Genomic DNA, 18,780 nt, shown 5'->3' on the forward strand with positions numbered 1-18,780 from the left:
CACTTCCTTCCACAGAGCACACACAGAATGCCTCTGTCCTGGGCCCTCATCCCCAGGGCTGTTCTTGTCTGGAACTAAGCAATGACTTAACTACATCTCCTAACATTTAGTGGTTACTCTTGCCTGTGTGGTGGGGATGGTGTTCCTTCTCCCTCCAGCTCTTGAGCCTGAGAGTAAAGCTTTCACCAGATTCCTGCCTTGGGTCATGCATCCACCCGTAGCAGCTTTCTTCCAGTGGTTTTGATCCCTTCTACTCTCCCCACTCCTCTGCTCTATGTCTCCTTCTCCTGGCTGATGTTAGCCATGCCAGGCAGGCACCTCTTGGGATGCAGGAGTCTGCTCTGCAGTCAGGGAAATTGTATTTTCCACTGTTTTCATCTCCTCCTGAGATTTTGGATCGGAGGAATTAAAAAAGCGACAGTGGTTGCAGGCTGCCCATGTGTTTGATGGCCAGACAAGCGCCATCCCCTAAAAACTGGGTTTTCTAAACTAGCATCCACACTCTGAAAATCAGAGCTTGCAAATATAGCTTAATCTGGGTCTCTCCAGAAGCAGAACTTCATGTCTGGTGTGTATTGAGATGTTTGATCAAGGCATGTTTGGAGAGAGAGCTCAAGTTTTCCCTGTGGGTAGTGAATGCTGCCCTTGTGCCTGTGGCAGTGAGCCTTAGAAGCTCCTCCTGCTTTCTTCTTGCAGCCTGTTGAAATACTCTGCATAGCACTCACACCCAGAGGAGGATTTCTCTTATTTCATCCAGGCAGTAGATGCAACTTCTAAGCTGTAGATGATTTCAGGGTATGGAAATAAGTTAGGAGCTGTTCTCATTCCCCACTTGTGCAGTGCAGGCTGGATGTGTCTGCAGCTGTTTCCTCCTATGTCCCCACACCTTGGACACCAGCACTTCTCCTTGCAGGTAGACAACTGCTAAGGCACATAACCCAGCTGTTGTTTTTCAGCTGCTGTGTGTGCTTTGCTTCCTTCTGGCAAAGGGGGAACGAGGAGGTCAGGGAACACGGAGGGAGAGTGAAATGGCAGCAGATGCAGCCCTTCAGTCAGTAGTCCAGCAGCATTCACGGGGACACAGGCTGGATAGCGGCGAGGAGGCTGCTGTCTGCCTTGTGATGGATTGCATCGGGCTTTTTCCATGCTTGCAAGCCAGCTGTGTATGGGGAGCTTGACCTTAGCCTGGGGTCCCCTCCAGGCCTTGGTTGAGCTGTGCTGTCTTCTCTCACGCTCGTGTTTGTGCTTCCCAAGCCCTCCCCTCCTTCCCCTGCCCTCTCGCCGTCCTTGGCGGCAAGGACGCGGCATTCTCGGAAGCCGTCCTTGCTTCATTCAGCTCTCATTCAGGCCAGCACAAGCAGAGCTTGTTCCCTTTTGGACATTCCCCCATCCAGATTCGTCTTGTTTTCACAGCTCTGCTGCTCTCTCCTCGCCATGCTGTCCTCCCAGAGCTGACCCACAGCGTTTTGCAGTGCTGCAGAGGAGGCTGAGAAGTGCTTGTGTGCTTAACCATGAGTTGCAAGTCACTCCAGCATTACCATGTCATTTTGAATGTGCATGGCTTGATTTGTTAATTAGTGTTTAATTGCTCTGATTTTCAGTTGAGTCAAAGTTTCTCTATTTCACCTTTCCCCAGAAATAGACAGGCTTCTCTAGGTGGAGCAGGGGACCAGGAATGCTGGCTTGTGCTACAGACCCTCTTCAGTTATTGGTTCTGTCTTGGGGCATCATTCCTCAACATACTGGAGCAGAAAAGGATGACAGTGACTGTCTGACCTGCCTCCTTCTCCTTCTTTTCCAGTGGGATTCTTTTACTTCAAGAATTAAACTAATTTCAGCAGGCTCTCCTTTGTCCAGGTCACAGAATGCTTGTGCCAGCCGAGGTGCCTCTAGGAATTATCAGCTGCCATGGGTTATGTCAGTGGAAAATACACCTGTGTTGACCAGGACATTAAACAGAGTTTAATAACCTGGTGGAATGTTTTTTAACGAAGCAACTGGGACTTCTGTAATCTGTTTTACCCCACTTCTGCCATTCAGCCAGCTTGCATGCCTCTTAATCTTTTAAGCTTTAATTTCACTCACAACTCAGATTGCAGCCATTACTGACTTTGGGCTTTGATTGCATTCGTGAGCTTTTTTATTTTCTTCTTCTTGACTGTGGAGAAATTTTAAAAGGTGAGAGTTGAAATCCTGTTGCTTTTTCTTCATTGGTTTGTGAATGTTGGTGGAAAACATGTAAAACTCTGGGGAAGTAGTTTAAGGAGAGCTTAATGCCAGCTGTTGGGACTGTTCATTGCTCTCAGAGCCCAGGGCACATTGGAGTTTGGTGCTGGCAGTGTTTTATAGTGACCATTAGCCTGGTTTTTCACTGACAGGCTGTGTTGCAGACATGGGACACACTAACAGGTCAGACTGAAGTAGTCCAGAAGCCAAGGCTGTGGTCCTTGGGTACCTAAAGCTGCTGGCATGGCACACACAGAGGTGTGTGAAAGCCCAGGTACAGGGAAAGCAGGGGGGACTGATGGATGATGGCAGGATGCTGTGGAGAATCAGGCAGTCTGTAAGGCGCCGAGAGTGCAGCCAGGACAGAGAGGCAGGGATGGAGTTTCAGGATGGAGAGATACCATTAATTCAGAGGTGCTGCCCAAGGCAGTCAGAAGAGTGGCAAATGGATTCCTATCAGCATCAAACCAAGGCTACTTCCTAATTGTCACAAAAACCATCACCATTTTCGGTTAAGTTTTCTCTGTCAGAATTGACACACAGATCAATACCATGGATGTACCATTTGTAGGATATTTCCTCAAATCATTTATAGTGTAAATAAGGGAGATAATAAATTCTGGTTTTTACTTCTGGCAAGAACTGGTCAGTCTGAAGAGACTGGGAGATGTTTACTCTGTGCACGCCTTCCTGTCTGCAACTATCCTTGAATTCTGCTGTGGATCTTGTGGTCCAGCAGAGGCCTTGGGGTCCTGCTGCCTCAGCACTGTGGGAATCTGAACTAAAGAGACATGCTGGTCCAAATAACTCATGGATGATTATAACCACCAGTTGAGCAGGGAAATATTTCTGGCTTTGTCCTGAGGTTTGGAGAGTGTCCACTGTTTCCATTCTGAGAATGTCACATAGACAGATTGCTGCAGCAGTGATGAAAATATCAAGAGAGGCCTAAAAAAGCAAATATTCTTGGGGAAGTAATGAGAATAGATGGAGTTGGTGCACAGTGTGCAGACTGGGAGCCAGAGTGACAACTGAGCTCTGCAGAGAATGGCAAAGCAGAGGTGAAATTAGAGGGCTGGTAATTGGGAGGAGGCTTTCCTCACAGCAGGTCCCTTAGATCATGGCTGCTTTAACTGCCTGAGAGAGAAGGATTAGGCCTGACCTGTGCTCATATTTGGTGCTTTGCTGAAGCTGGGAGTTGTATTGGTCAAAGCCTCAAGGAAGCCCAAATGCTGCATCATGAGACCCTGAGGCCAAAATTATGATCTGGAGACTGAGCTGGATGCTTGTAGTGTCCTGGGATATTTAGGCACGCCATGGGGTATAGAGGGAGTGTCACTTAGTGCAGGACATCCTGCTGTGCAGTCTGTCCCAGCACAGGGCCCTCTGGCTGATGCTCACTTCCTGCTGGAAAGCCTGCCTGGCTTTCCTGGGGCTCTGCACAGGAGAGCAATGGCTTTCCATGCAGGACTCTGTCTAAAAAGTCTGCTGTGGCAGAGTGGTTCAGTGTGCCAGGAGGGGATGTGGGGTCAGGACTCCTACTGCGCTGGGAGATGGCACCTCTGGGATCCTGTTGGACCTGCTTGCCTGATTTATGGATGTGCCAAAAGTGCCATCAGGAACCCACCACCCTCCAAACCATACCAAGTCCTGCTCATGTCTCCCAGGAAAGGTGCAGAGGCTCCACAATGGCTTGTTGCTGACAGCCACAGGTGGATCTACAGCCTTATTTAATGTAAAGATGAGTACAAGTCACTCTCTCCCATTAATCTGTGATGCTTCACTGATACCTTGACCAGTGAGAACGAGCAGGCAGGTGCCAAGGTCCTTGGAATTACCTGAGCTGAGCAAAATAGTCTGCTGCAAAGTTTAAAGGCAGAGCTCGTACCCTGATACCTGACATAGAGCCCTTTTTATTTTTGTATAATTCTGAATGCATAAGACATGGATTAACTGCAAACTGTGGCCAGCCTGATTCCTTGAAAATCTGTTCCAGACCTCCACCTGATCTCACTGCTTCCTGTAACAGTGGCCAGCAGTTGGTCATTTCTCTTGCTTTGGCACGAGATCCTGCTGTTTTACCGTGGGGCTGATTTGAAACCACATTGAGGGTTTGCAGAACAGCGGTGTGAGCACCACAGCCCTTTCTGGAGGGGACCCCAACAGGCTGGAGAAGGCTCCTCCTCAGCTCTGAGGGCAGCTCCTGCAAGCCAGGAGCAGCGTGTGAGGAGGTTCCACAGCACAGCTGGCTGCAGCTCACCCAGGGGGCTGACACAGCACTTGGGGGCTTGTGAGGGATCACAGCGGGCAGCAGCTCTTCAGGCAGCAGAGAAAGCCAGATCCCTGCATCTGCTAGGCTGGTGTAAGAGCTTCCCTAATCACCTCTGTGCAGTCCACATCAAAGAGGGGCAGCATGAGGAATGACCCAGATTCTCTGCTCCCGGATGCCTTTTGATGGTGGTGGATTCACTGCTGGCACATCTCTGCTGACCTCCACAGACTCTCACAGCTAATCGCTTGCAGGGATTGTCTTTAATCTTTTGACACCCTAGTCCAAGCATTCCTGCCTCTCCACATCAGCAAATTAGATTATTAGCTCTTAATACCTTGAAATCTAGACCTTATGTGCCAGAGGGTAACAGAGAAACAAGATTAGGGAGATTGTTTCCAAAGCCTGGCATTTCCCAGCAGGGTTAGTAGATGATCAACGCTTGAGAATGTCAGGCAAAGAACCAGCCATGAGATGAGGAAAACCCTCAAAACAATTCAGAGTGAAGAAGATCCCTGAAGAACATGGATGGGATTGCATGCTTCCCCTGGAATTTTAGCAGCCAGAATACTCAGAAGTGCACATGCCTCTGGACATCCTTGCCGAGGAGGGAGCAGCAGCCCTGTTCTGCCACATCTGCTTTGTCTTGGGCCCATTGTTGCTGTGGGCAGAGCAGGCTGGAAAACAGCCACCAACAGGGTGGCTTCTGGTGATGGATATCTCCTGGGTGGAGATAGAGCTTCCATGCTCTGAAGAGCAGAGAAACAATTTGGATGAGCAGGAGAGAGAAGGGTCAGTTTTACAGAGGATAAAAGGTGAACTCCTAGGATGAAGCGTGGGGCATATTGCCACTGAGGTCCTGGTTGCCCTGAGCCAACTTCTGTGCTACAGGAAGCAGACCCCAGTGTCTGATTTTAGGGAAATTTTCCCTCTGGTAGCTGATCTCTACATTGTGCTAAGTGGAGAAGGTGGTGTGTGCTGCACAGGGTCACAGCTTTGGGAGTTACAAACCTCAAAAATCAAGCTAGAACTGAGAAAATCTTGATTTTTCTGCTCCCCGGCCCATCAAAAAGGGAAGTAAGCATTCTGAGTAGTGAATTTTATATGTGGGATTTTGCAGGGTGAAAGTTTACCTGTGAGAGACCAGGTAGCTATTATGGGTATGTTTACACTTAGGAGTGATACTGTAGCATGCAGGGGAGCAGGCTCACTGTGTCTTGTGTGGAGCATCAGGGGATGCTCTCGTTCAAGCCTTGACTTCAGAGCTCTTCTTTTCAGCTCAGGTAAGCTGGGTTCAGTCCCCACTAAGTGGTCAAGGGATAACTAAGAGGTATTTGTCTGGTGTTTGGATTTCAGGTACTCACTTCAAAAGGAGGAAACATCATTGCACTGACAATCAGTGGCTCTACAGATGCCTCCTTATGCTCAGCTCCCACAGGACCAGCTCACTGCTGGGTTACAATATGACAGTATTGCTGATTTAAAACTCAAATTTGATCATGTTTTTACCCAAGCTGGTTACTTCCCTCATTTCTTTTCTGCCTTGCTGATCTGCAATTTCAGTAGTTTCCAGCATGTTAAGGTTTATGTGGAGTCCTCGGTACATGGTTGCCCTATGTGCATGGCTTCCCTGTATCACATGGATCAAATGGTTGAGAAACTTCAGATAGGTGATTCGGGCCCCAAAGATGTCTGAGATTTAGCTGCCCCACAGTTATTGCATCAGGGAGACCTACTCTGATGTCTGTGAAATGAGGGCAGCCTGTGCAGGTGCCGGGCATGACCACGTTCCCCTACAATCCAATCTGGAATCAGCACAAGGCTCCTTGTGATTCCCACAGGATCTTGGTCTGTCAGTTCTGTGCTGTAGGTCCCTGCTAGAAAGCTGCATTTAAGCATCTGGATCTTACTGTGCTCAGGAAAATGCCTTGGGAAAATATTATCCTTCAAGATCATTGTAGAATACCAAAGAACAGGAGGAAGACTACTTTTGACTCCTTATAGCCAGGCACCTTGCTTTCACAGGTGTGCTGTGCTCCCTGGTGACACCTTTAAGGCCAGGGACACAGGTTATGAGACAGAGCCTCTTCCTGTGGGGGCTGTCCTTGGCTTCAGAAAAGTGAAATTTGCAGAGTTGCACTTCTTCTGAAGTTTGAAGTTGCACTTCTGTGTGCAGAGCTGAAGTTACAGTTGTAAAATCCCCACCAGGATGCATCCATGCTGAGGCAAGTGCAGAGGACCTTCAGCAGCATCCTAAAGCTGAGTGGAATAGTTTCCTATAATTCTATAAACTTTCTCTCAAAATTTGCTCAATCAGAATGAAAGGGCATGCTGATGTAAAATGTGAGATTTAATTGAGGATCTCTGAATAGAATTATGAATCCAGCTCCATGTTCCTACATTTGGAAATTTCCATCAGAAAGCATCTCCATTTATCTATGTCTGTGTGCCTTGGAATGTATTGTCAGCTGGTAGAAATCTGGTTTGACCCAAGGGCTTTAAAAGCCTGCATTTTTTGCTTCATGTAGGAGTTTCTAACATGTAAATGGTTGCATAAAGAGAATTTGCACTGGGCATAAATGACATCAATTTTTTAGAAAACGATGCTACTAAGAGACTGTAGAGATTTTTCAGGTATAATGGACAGTATCTTTTTACAGCATTTGTTTCATTAGCAGTTTTGGAAAGTTCCAATATTGGAGAAATTTGGGAAACTATTTTTGCTGACACTGAAATAGAACTGAAAATGATGTTACTGTTCATGTGACTGAATTGATGCACAAGTATGACTGGAGGGTACAGTCAGAAAATTAATGTATATGTTCAGATCCAAATCAGTGAAAATGAACCATCTCCCATCTTCCTCCTTCAGCTATGCACCTTTGAAGGATTTGATCCAGAGTGTTTGAAATGCACTCCAGGACTGGGAAATACAGATTTGAGGAGAAGCTTATACTGAGGGGACTTCATAGAGCTGCAAAAAATAGAATCATATTGAAGATGTTACCTCCACATGAATGCTTTTAATCTGTCCTTTTGAATACTATTAATGAAATTAAAGATTAACTCACTATTCAGTGGTATTTTCTTCTGAGTTGCAGGCTCGTGCAGCCTGCAGTGAGAATTCTTCCTCATTTCTTTGGCTTTGGAAGGTCACAAGTGACATGAACTGCACAGTGATCCCTTTTTATTCTCCGTTGCATCCAAATTCCTGGGTTTTGTTCGTTACACTTTGCTGGAGTGTTGACTTGAGTGTTTGTCCCAAAACCTGTGTAGGTGCACACAGAGCTGTAGTGATGCTCATCAGTGTGGTTGTGCTGGTAAAACCTGAGCTTTACCTTCCTGTAAAGCAGCAGCCCTCACAGATTTTGTGGGGACACACAGCCTGACATGAGGGACAGGTGAGTCCACAGGTTCTTGCTGTGTGGCAGTTCCTGTCTCCCTTGCAGCTGTCCCTCCAGCAGCCACAGAAAGTGTTTCCTGTCTTAGGCCTCTTCCACGAGTTCCCAGCATGTGTGGGGACATCTCCCCACAGAGGTGGCACTGGGCACACTCTGCTGGTGTGGCAGTCGTGCTGCAGAGCCTGGCTGACACCTTGTCTTTGCCTCTTTCCCCAGGTTGTTGCACTGTCATCGTGGAGTCTCTTGAGAGATTCGATCTACTACACGCTGTCTGTTGTTGCGCTCATCGTGGTAAGTTTCTGAAGGTTTTGGGTGCCCATGTCTGCTGTTTGTGAAGGTTTTTCATCTGTGGGAGCCCATGTTTGCTGCCACCTCTAAAGGTGGCATAACAGTCATGTAGCTGACATCCCAGCTCGAGCACTCAGGGGGATTCCTGCTTGTGGAAAGCTGCTCTTGGTCTCCCTGGTTCTGCTGGGAAGCTTGGCCTGAGAGCAGGAGGTGGAGGAGTGTCATGGTGGCCCTGTGCAGACATGGGGACAGAGCTAAACCCACGTTCTGAGCCCCCAGGCAGGCCTGCAGTGGAGGGTCAGTGCTCTCCTGGCCCTCATGACTTCCAGAAATGCATGTCACTAACCTGTACGGAGGCAGCACTTGTGCCCAGAGGAGAGGGATCCTGAGCAGCTACTGCAAAACCTTCAGGTTAGTTTTCCCACACACAATAGGGGCAGGTTCAGTGCATGCTGACAGCAAGTCCTCAAACAAAATCTACACTTTCAACAGTTCTTAGTGCCTACCCCGATTTTCATCAAGCTCAGAAAATGCTCCAGATCTCTTCAGAATTGGGCTATTCTTTGAAAAAAATTTGGCACAAGAGTTAAATAAAGACACTGCTATCATTTTAGCATTACCTTTGCAACCAGTACCAAGCAGTGCCAGGAAATGTAAAAATTGAGTTTTCATGTAGCAGTTGCATCTCTTTTTTTCCTCCCACCCTAACCTAGTACCCTAGATTCCCTAAGGCAGGAAGAGTGATTCTGGGAGGTTAACTTCTATATGTCAGCAAGAAGGAGACTTTAGAATCAGAAGAGGGTTGCTTGCAGTCTGGGTTACTTTGGTTGGTGTGTTTCAACAGGGGGTTTTGGTTTGTTTCCTGCTTCTCAAGCCCTGTGTTTCCAGATATACTCTGTATCTCCAAAGGTCTCCATTTGCCTTGTCCCAAACAGGGGATCTTTCTCTACCTGTTTGTACTTTTATTCCCCATAGTGCAAGGCCAGCCATTTTTTACCTGGTGAAAAATAACTTTTCTACATAATTGCTAGCAATGAGGTGCAAAACAAAAAGCTTTTTTTTTTTCGGTTTTGTTTTGACAGCTTGACAGTAACCTCTTAGAAGACACTTCAGTGCTTTGCATGCAGGGATAATTTTTCCATATGAGGGCATTGAGACTTCTCTGCAGCTGGAATAGAGTAATCAATCTTAAAGAATTATATTGTTTGTAGGAGTTTGTTCTCATGGTGTTTTAAACAACAGCCTGTGGTGCTGTGTTAAAAGTTGCACTCCACTGGTATCTTTAGTAATCATAAATACACCTGAGGGGAAATAAATATATTCCTTCCAATGCTGAGATACAGCAACTTTAAAAAGCTTGATACTGTGCTGGAAAAATCAATATGACTTTGTCTCTATTTGCACTAGAAAAGGAAGTATTTCTTACAATGCTCTTGTAAGAAATAGAGCAGTATAGACTCACCTGTTTGCTGCTCCAAGCCATTTAGTGAACCCTGAACCACAGAGGTTAGAAGTGGATATAAACCACATTAACTGTACTTAATTCATCTTGATTCAGCCCTATGATTTTTTTAACTTTATAATAGTATTATTTGTCTTCTAGTAGAGTTTGGCAAAACTTGCTCCTTGTTCTCTTGAAAGGAAAAAGATGCATGTGCATCTTAACTTGAAGGGACATGGTCAGAGTCATTAGAGGCAAAATTGAGATGGGTGTTATTTTTAGTCACAGAAGTCAGTGCACACACTTTCACCTCCCATCACACCAAAACATTGTAACCTAAAACAGGCCCTGTCAGATTAGATCACAGTGACTGGGAACTGTAATTTACAACGCTTTGTGGTCATGTTTTCTTCCAGTAACCAGTGTAACTCTTGCCTCATGCCGGCTGTCACACAGGAGTTGCTATTTACGGCTGTATGGCCAAGGGGAAGTGTTCACTGTGCTTTCAGGGCCTCGTTCCTTTTCCCTCCTGTTTACCTGGGGCACAGCCATGGATCTGTAATCCCTGGTGTGGTCACACATTTCCCTGCTGGTGCTTTGGAAGGGCCAAATGGACCACAGCCTATCATGGGGCCATGAGGGCTGCATGTGATTCCAGCTTCAGCCTCCTGTGGAGGCAGCGGCACCATGGGGCCCTCTGCAGCCATCCCGCTGTGCTGGGAGCAGGACTGGAGGCACGGGGAATGGCAGGGTATGACAAGGGGAAGGGCCTGGACATGGAGCATGGCAGCCACTGTCCCTGTGAGCCTTCAGGCATTGCCAGTGTGGCCCTTCAGCCTCTGCCGGTGTGGGCCCTTCCCTCACCCCTTGCCATGGTGCTGCTGCTTCCTTCACAACTCTCACCATGGCGTTGGTTCTCCCTTGACACCTCTCACCTAGGTGCTGTTCCTTCCCTCATGCCCCTTCGCCATGGCACGTGTCCTTCCTTCACACCCCTTCCCTCACACTCCTCAGCATGGTGCCTGTCCTTTCCTCGCGCCCCTTCCCTCACCCCCCTCAGCATGGCACTGGTTCTTCCTTCATGCACCTTCCCTCACACCCCTCAGCATGGCACTGGTCCATCCCTCACACCCCTCAGCATGGCACTGGTCCTTCCCTCACACCCTTCAGCATGGCACTGGTCCTTCCCTCAGACCCTTCAGCATGGCACTTGTCCTCCCCTCACACCCCTTCCCTCACACCCCTCACCATGGCATTTGTCCTTCCCTTACACTCCTTCCCTTACACCCCTTCCCTCATGACCCTTCGCCATGGCTCTGGTCCTTCTCTCACGCCCCTTCCCTCACAACCCTCAGGATGGCGCTGGTCCTTCCCTCACACCCCTTCCTTCATGACCCTTCGCCATTGCTCTGGTCCTTCTTTCACACCCCTCAGCATGGTGCTTGTCCTTCCCTCACCCTTCCCTCACACCCCTCAGCATGGCGCCGGTCTTTCCCTCAGGGAGGAGGTGCATCCCCAGCACTGTTGGGGAAGCCACAGTGCCTGTCCATCGGCAGGTTGCCAAAGGGGCTGTCAGTAGCTGCAGTCAGCTGGGATGATGGTCACCCTGAGCTGATGGGAATAACACCCTGGGCCCAGCAGGGCATGGCAGCAGCTGCAGAGCTTGCTGTGGATCTGCTGGTGGGTCACTTGGCATCCAGCTGGGAGCTGGCAGGGAAGAGGCCATGTCCAGTGAGAGAGCCAGGTGGGTAGGTGGGTCAGAGGGGTGCAGCCCTGTCTCTAGCTCACCACTGCTTTCTCTCTAACTGCTGCACAAGGACCCAGTGCCATTTGGGAAAGGGGAACCTGCCAGCCTTGAATAGCTGAGACAAACTATGGGTTAAGAAGTTCAAAGGCTTGGCAGGAGGGCAGTGCCAAAATACACCCGAGCTTGATGCCATTGCCATTGCCACGAGCCCTGGCTTGCTTTACTCTGTTCCCTGCCTCAGGTGATGAGCTGTTTTCAACTGTTGTTTTGTGTATAACATGCTATTTTTAAATCTTTTCTCCACAGTTTATTTATGATGAAAGAGTTTCCTGGTAAGTGAATCCCTTTTCATTTTTTCTGGTTATACCACAAAAGCTGTCATAATTAGTGTTTATGAGGAGGAGAAAGCTAAAAAGTTCTGCAGGGCAACTATTTGCTGCTGTATGAGAAACATCAGCACAAGATGGGCCAGAGTAACTAATTTTTTGAGCTAGAGAAGAAAGCCCAGGAGAATCAGACTGTTCCTGGTACAGTGGCAGGAGTCAGTGCCCTCTGCATGCCCTGCAACAGTCTGGGGATGACAGTGTGCTCAGCAGAGCTGTGGGTGTGCAAGCAGTCATAAATAAGTGTATAGTTGGATTTTTCATAATTTAGTGAATGGCCAGTTAAAAGAAGTAATTTAAAAAAAATCCCTATTAATGTGTTAAAGAGCAGTGCAGTAGGTATGATAGTCTAGGAGGGCTGCAGATACTTTTCAGTTGCTTTGGTCTCATGGTTTTGTTTCTGACACATCGCAGAGGTGATGTGGTGACATCTGGAGGTGACAGTGGAGGTGACAGCTTTGGCTTTGGTGTCACTCCCAGCTGGTGTCATTTGGATTACAAGCACTAGGGAGCGTCAGGCTGCTTGGGTTGGTGTTTTCCCTCACTGGCTCTTGCCCATTTCAGAGGCAGGTTTCAAACACCCGTTCTTGGCAATGGCCTGGTTTCCTTTGTTGATTTTTTGTGTGTTTCTTTTTAACTGAAATTCTCTCGAAGACCAGTTGTATTTAACTGTGGTCTAAAAAAAACCCAAAACACACAACACAGAAGCTGAGTGTTGAATCTTAAGAAGCAGGGAATGAGACATGGATATAGTTAGTGCAATATCTCAAAATCCTTGTGGAGAAAATGCTCCATGAGTTTAGCATACAGTAGTTTGATAATGATGATTTCCACAAAGACTAGCAGTTTGCCATGGGGAACTAAGCAGAATGCAGCATTTTGGACAGTGAAAAAGATCACCTAGAAACAAGCTCTAAAAGCCATATTGTAATTTGTTTTCATACAAATTTCATTATTCCATTAGTCTGACATGGAAAGAGCAGAGGGAAAAAGCTTGTCTGTATGTAATCAGCAGTTTGAACTGCTGCCTGCTGCATTCTCAGCACACATGCAGCAGCAGTAGCAGCAGAGCAGCTGCCCCTTGTTCAGGTTGTCTCAGCACAATTGGTTTTAAAAAGCGCAGCATCCTGCTCAGATTGTCCCAGCACAGCTGGCTTTCCAAAGCCCAGCGTCCTGCTCAGGTTGTCCCAGCACAGCTGGCTTTCCAAAGCCCAGTGTCCTGCTCAGGTTGTCCCAGCACAGTTGGCTTTCCAAAGCTCAGCATCCTGCTCAGGTTGTCCCAGCACAGTTGGCTTTCCAAAGCCCAGCATCCTGCTCAGGTTGTCCCAGCACAATTGGCTTTCCAAAGCTCAGCATCCTGCTCTACACTCCTGCAGGCAGAGCAGGGTGTCTGCTCCCCTCCCTTGGCCACATCCCATGGTCATTGTCCTTATGGAAGTGTTGGTGGGCCTTGGGTGTGTAATTTGCTCACTGAACTCCTGGGTTTTGTCACTTGTTCTTAGCTGACAGGTCAGTTTGGCCAAGTAAAGTCACAGAAGTCAAGAAAACAAAGAAGGATGCGTGAGCTGTTTCTTTGTGCATCCCTTTTTTATAGAGGAATGTTAAGACAGCCTAGGAGGCTTGAGCCTTTCTGCACACTTGTGGCATGTCAGAAACATGGGGGAATGGCTGAACTGGGGCTGCTGATGCCATGCCCTGCTCTGATGTGTTTGTGTTGCTCTTGTTTCCAGGTGGGAGTCCTTAGTCTTAGTGCTGATGTATGTCATCTACATCTTTATAATGAAGTAAGTCAAATGTGCCCTCAGTTTATCTAATTTCTAAGGCTCCTTGCTCCCCTTGCCTCACCTAGGCCTAGAAGAAGCAGCCTCCAATTCTATTAGGGAAACTTTCTGGCTATTAGGGAAAAATTTCTGCACCAAAAGGGTTGTCAGGTGCAGGAACAGGCTTCCCAGGCCAGTGGTGGAATCACTATCCCTGAAGGGGTTTAAAAGATGTGCAAATATGGTGCTTAGGGACATGGCTTAGTGGAGAGCTTGGCAGTGCTGAATTAACATTGGACTGGATGATTGTGGAGGTTTTTTCCAACCTAAACTACCCTGTGAATCTGTGCTTTATGAATCTCATCCTGTGTGAACTAACCAAGGCTAACAGCAAACCTGTGGCAGAGCAGAGACCTGGATCCATCCTCAAGTCCCACCAAAACAGTCTCTTCTGACTTCACTTGAGCATCCCTACTCAGAAATAAGCAGGAGTGAGATTCCAGTCTGCTTTTCATGGGTGCAAAGCTCTGCAGCAGTTCTTGCTTGCCTGGAGATCTGTGATAAAACTACAGCGCAGTCAGCAGTGATTTTCTGAGCACATTTGCACATCTGGCCTGTGTGACTTCTTCCACACAACTTCTTGCTAGTAAAACTGGTCTGTTCTGCTGTTTTGTTCACCTCCTCCTGTCTTGTTTTCAAAAGACAGTGGAAAGGAAACCCAGATTCAAACTGGAACATTCAACAAAACCTTCCAGCTGCCAAACACACCAGTGGTCTTGTCTCCACAAGTAAGACTGGAGATTTGTTTTGAAATCATGAATAGAGTAATATTGTGAGAGTAATTCTCAGTGAGAACAGCAAAACACTCAGGCTGGCTGAAGGAACACAAGTCAGAATTCATCTATTAATTAGAAATTTTGACATGGAGGGTAGCTTTTTACTCTTGGAACAATTAACTGACCAGCAAGACAGTTGTAATGTGTACTTTTTTTTTTTTTCTAAAAACAACATTGTAATGTGAACAGGCTTTTCAGACCTGTTTGGTTATAGCTTGAAAGGTTGTCAGCCTAGTTAGGGACCTCTGCCAGGTGTTTATAGGGGTCTGCCCTTGCCTCTGAGTGTCATGGGGAGAGCCTTGACTCTTATTTGTGTCAGCTCCCAGATGCTCCAAGAAGCAAGGATTATTCCCCACCCATGCCAAAGCTGAAATGAATTTAGCATAAGGTGTTGTGTTTCTGGGTTGAGTCCTCCCAGTAAAATAATGCTGGTACTCAGGTGTGATAAAAAAATATACTTGGATGATGACAAGCAAAGATTCACACCTAACACATAAACATGCATGTCATTCAAGATCTATGGCTTCTGTCTTTCATAGTCTTGTGGGTATAGAGAGATTGTTTAATGTGCAATTTAGCTGGAGCTCTGGGATCCTCCTTAAATCCAGAGGAGTTTACTTCCCTCCCTTAGCTGTATTGCACAGGATACAAGGCTAGGAAAAGAAGACTTTCCTAGAATTCCTTTTCAAGAATTAAAGGTACATCCTGAGTTTGTTTCCTTTGTGCAGGTACAACTCAACCATACATCACTTCTTTGAGAGGAAGACAAAAAACACTGCAAATATGGTGAATGGTTTAGCAAGTAACACAGAGATGGATGACAACAGCAACTGTGATGCCACAGTGGTGTTACTAAAGAAAGGTAACTGTTCCAGTAAGTCACCCTGTCACTTGCATCATTCTGGGTGTTCTCTCCCTGCTCACACAGTGGGAACTGCTACTCTCTTGTAAGCCATGAAATAGGGGGTGGCAGGTGGTCCTTTTGGAGCCCCTCTCCCATATGTGGGACACAGTGTGGTGATCCCAGCCACCACAGCCTGTGCCACTGGAGGTGGCTGAGGCCTCTTGTGGCTGATTCTTGCTGCTGGACAAGGTGCTTGGCTGCAAGGATTCCTTCAAGCCCAGGGGCTGCTTATCTGGCCTGTTACAGCCATTTTAATTCCTCCTGTGGGTGCTGTTACTCTGCACCGAAGTAACATGTCCAGTTAAATTTAACTCCACTCCAAAGGGACATCAACTGAGCAAGAAAAAAGGCCCTGCTTAGACCAGTATACACATATCCCCACTGAAGGAAGGGCAGGGACTCTCTGTGGGTCTGAGTGTTGTGCTTTTACTGCATATGCTGACTTTACCATGCACAACTTTTCCATGTGAGTGATCTTTAAGGGTATTTCACTTTTGCTGAAATCTGTTCCAGTTTGACTTTAGTCATGATCATGTATAAAAGTGGTTGTATTTCTTCAGCTTAAAAAAAATTCCCCCATCCCATAGCTCAGCAGTTGTTCAGTGTTTGCATTTGCAAGGATGTCCTGAACTGTATTCACAGTGACTTTATTTTGTCTTTAAAACAGTCAACAAGCATGTGCAGTATCTGCTTGGGATGTATGTGTACCTGTTCTCAGGAATAACACCTCCCATTTTCCTGAGGCCCTGACTTAGCCTGAGAAGAAGCTCTGTCTTGTCCAAATCAGTCTTGGTCTCTGAGCACAGACGGGTTGCCTCTTTTGTTTAGCTAGTCTTTCAAAACACCCCAAGCAACCGCTCAAAAATAGGTCTCTTTTCCTGCAAGTGGAGCTTAGTCTGTATACAGCAAGCAGTTAAGCATGAAATGCAGTGGAGTTTATTTGCAGCAGCCAGCTCTCAGTTTCAGGCCTGTTGCAGAGGGAAGGCTTTCACCAGTGCTGTGCACTCTGATTTGGGGAAGCTGCTTTTTTGGGGACAGCTCTCTGTTGCCTGGAGCTCTCCACAGCAGACCTATGCTGGCAATTCTGTACCAGGAAATCTGGATTGGGAAACCTCAGTGAGCACAAACTCAGGCCTTGCACATCCAACTTGACCCAGTGGGATTTGCTTTAAATACTCCCACAATGGGTTTTTTGCCTACTCTGCTGATAACTTTTTGATTTGGACACTTGTGGTTACTCACACTGGCCCAGGAAGGAAGACAAGAGGGTTGCTTCATCTTCTTGCAGATTGTTCCTGTATTTCCTGGGGACTGGGCCACAGGAGGCCTGGAGAGGCAAGTGGTGCTGCTTTGTTTCCCAGCCAGGGGTGCAGGGCCACCAACAGCACCTGTTGCAATGGCATGCCTGGGGATTTCAGACTTCTGAAGCCTTTTCTGAAACCTTTTCGGAACAGAGGACCAAAAGTCTGAAACAGAAAGATTCCTGTGTTTGGCAGTTTTTCCAGGTGCCATTCAACAAGTGCCAGTGTGGAAAAAACTCACAAAGAAAAGCTGTGTGGTTGGTTTTTGTTGTTGGTTTGCATTTTTATTTTTTTAATATGGAGGAGCTCACATATTTACTCCATGTAAGCCTCAGTAGGCAAAAAAAAGCAACATAAGGGCTGAGGAGATAGTCAGACTAACAGTGATGGTTAAAAATGGTGATGCCACAAAACATCTGCCAGTGTTTAACACTGGTTTTAATAAACCTGTGCAGAAGTGTGTTGGAGAAGGCCTCAGGTGTCACTGCTGCCAAGTCCCAGACCTGGCACAGAATTCAGAGCCCAAGGTGTCATCCAGCTGAAGGAAGGATGATCCCCAGAGGCAGCAGTGGGCGCTGGCACTGTGCTCCAGGTGGAGCACGATCCAGGGACTGGCTCCCTGTCCCTTTGCTCCCACACTGTGGATTGCTCTGGCACATGCAGTTGCTGCTGGATGTGGTGGCTGTTCTTAGCCATGAGCTGCAAGCCCAAGGTGCAGGAGTGTTCTTTTCATTTGTATTTATACCTTGCAGGAACACAGCAGTGGATGAGGACAATATCCTCACAGAAGTGCAGGTTGCAACTGGGAGTAGCTGCCTGGGTGGGATAGCTGCTGTTGAAGCAGTGGTGTGCCTAACACAGGCCTGTGATGAAGTGTGCAGAGCAGATTTAGTTCTGCATGAGTGGTCATACTATGTTGACAATTTATTAAAAACCAGGAATATAAGGTGTGTAGAAGGCACAGATGAGACTTTAGGGACAGATGAGACTTGTTTTGAATGGTGTAGCTGAAGGAATGGTTCTTACAGAGAACTTTGGAACTCATGGGTTCATTCTTCTTAGAGCAACATAGAACAGAAGGAGAGACTGCTGAAAGAAGGCCTCAATTTGTTTTTGTTCCTTGGCTGCAGGAAATTTCCACCGAAAAGCCTCAGTGATCATGGTTGATGAGCTGCTCTCTGCCTACCCACACCAGCTTTCATTTTCCGAGGCTGGGCTCCGGATCATGATAACCAGCCATTTCCCTCCCAAAACACGGCTCTCCATGGCCAGCCGCATGCTAATCAATGAGGTGTGTCTCTTATCTCCCCCCCTACCTGCCCTGCTCCTCCTGAATTTGCATTTTCCTGTGGCAGTGTCTATCTTGAAATGAAACTCTGGTGTTTCTTCTGGATCCTTGATTAGCGCTCTCCCAGATTTTATCCTTCTGGCACTGACTTCACTGAATGTCCCTTGCTTTCTGTGCTCTTGGAGGTTTTAGCAGAGGTTGTTATGTAGCTGTTACGTGTAGCTGTTGCTCACAGGAGGTGTCCTCTGCATAGATCTGTTTGATGATATGGTACTACCCCAAGACTGCACTTAGTGTGTCACTTAGTGGTCTTGGAGTACTCCTGGAGTCAATTCCGCTGGAATTGACCTTGTAAAAGTTGGCCACTGGACCTTCTCTTGTAAAAGTTGTATATGTAAGATTTTTCTAGTGGTCTGCAAGCAAGTATCATGTTGTACCTGCTGAAAATCATTCTTTTTGCTTTCAAAGATAAATTTGTAAAGACTTCTACACACCTCTTTCTCTGTTCCCCCCTTTTGCTTAAAAAACCTGCAAATTTTAAAAAGTCTTATTTTTCATCAAGTCTGCCTTTATTTACAGAGACAGAGGCTGATCAACAGCAGGACTTACACCAACGGGGAGTCAGAGGTAGCCATCAAAATCCCCATCAAGCACGTGGTGGAGAACGGAACGGGCCCCAGCAACTCTGCCGAGCGCGGCGTGAACGGCACGCGGCGCGACGAGGACGCGGCCGAGGCCAGGAACGAGAACGAGAACGAGGACAACGAGAACAACGAGAACGACGAGGAGGAGGAGGATGATGATGACGATGATGACGACGACCATGAAGGGCCCTACACGCCTTTTGACCTCCCCAGTATGAAGCTCTCCTGTGTTTGTGCGGTGTTTGTTTGGATATGGTGGAAAGCATTGCGGGTGGATGTAGAGGTGGAAGTG

At 47.2% G+C, this 18,780-nt stretch overlaps 1 protein-coding gene across 2 annotated transcripts in view; it reads left to right on the plus strand.

Moving 5' to 3' along the window:
• The window catches only part of SLC24A3 (solute carrier family 24 member 3), a 100,191-nt gene that overhangs the window by 67,495 nt on the left and 13,916 nt on the right, over positions 1-18,780 (plus strand). Inside the window, exons 7-12 of one of the 2 annotated variants that reach the window (XM_058021517.1) lie at positions 8,113-8,187; positions 11,679-11,704; positions 13,486-13,539; positions 15,080-15,225; positions 17,687-17,847; positions 18,424-18,700. In XM_058021517.1, coding sequence (XP_057877500.1) covers positions 8,113-8,187; positions 11,679-11,704; positions 13,486-13,539; positions 15,080-15,225; positions 17,687-17,847; positions 18,424-18,700 — 739 coding nt within the window. The remainder of the gene's footprint in view (positions 1-8,112; positions 8,188-11,678; positions 11,705-13,485; positions 13,540-15,079; positions 15,226-17,686; positions 17,848-18,423; positions 18,701-18,780) is intronic. The other variant, XM_058021518.1, reaches the window with a different exon arrangement.

The sequence above is a fragment of the Melospiza georgiana genome, chromosome 3 (genome assembly GCF_028018845.1).
Source record: "Melospiza georgiana isolate bMelGeo1 chromosome 3, bMelGeo1.pri, whole genome shotgun sequence".
Classification (NCBI taxonomy): Eukaryota; Metazoa; Chordata; class Aves; order Passeriformes; family Passerellidae; genus Melospiza; species Melospiza georgiana.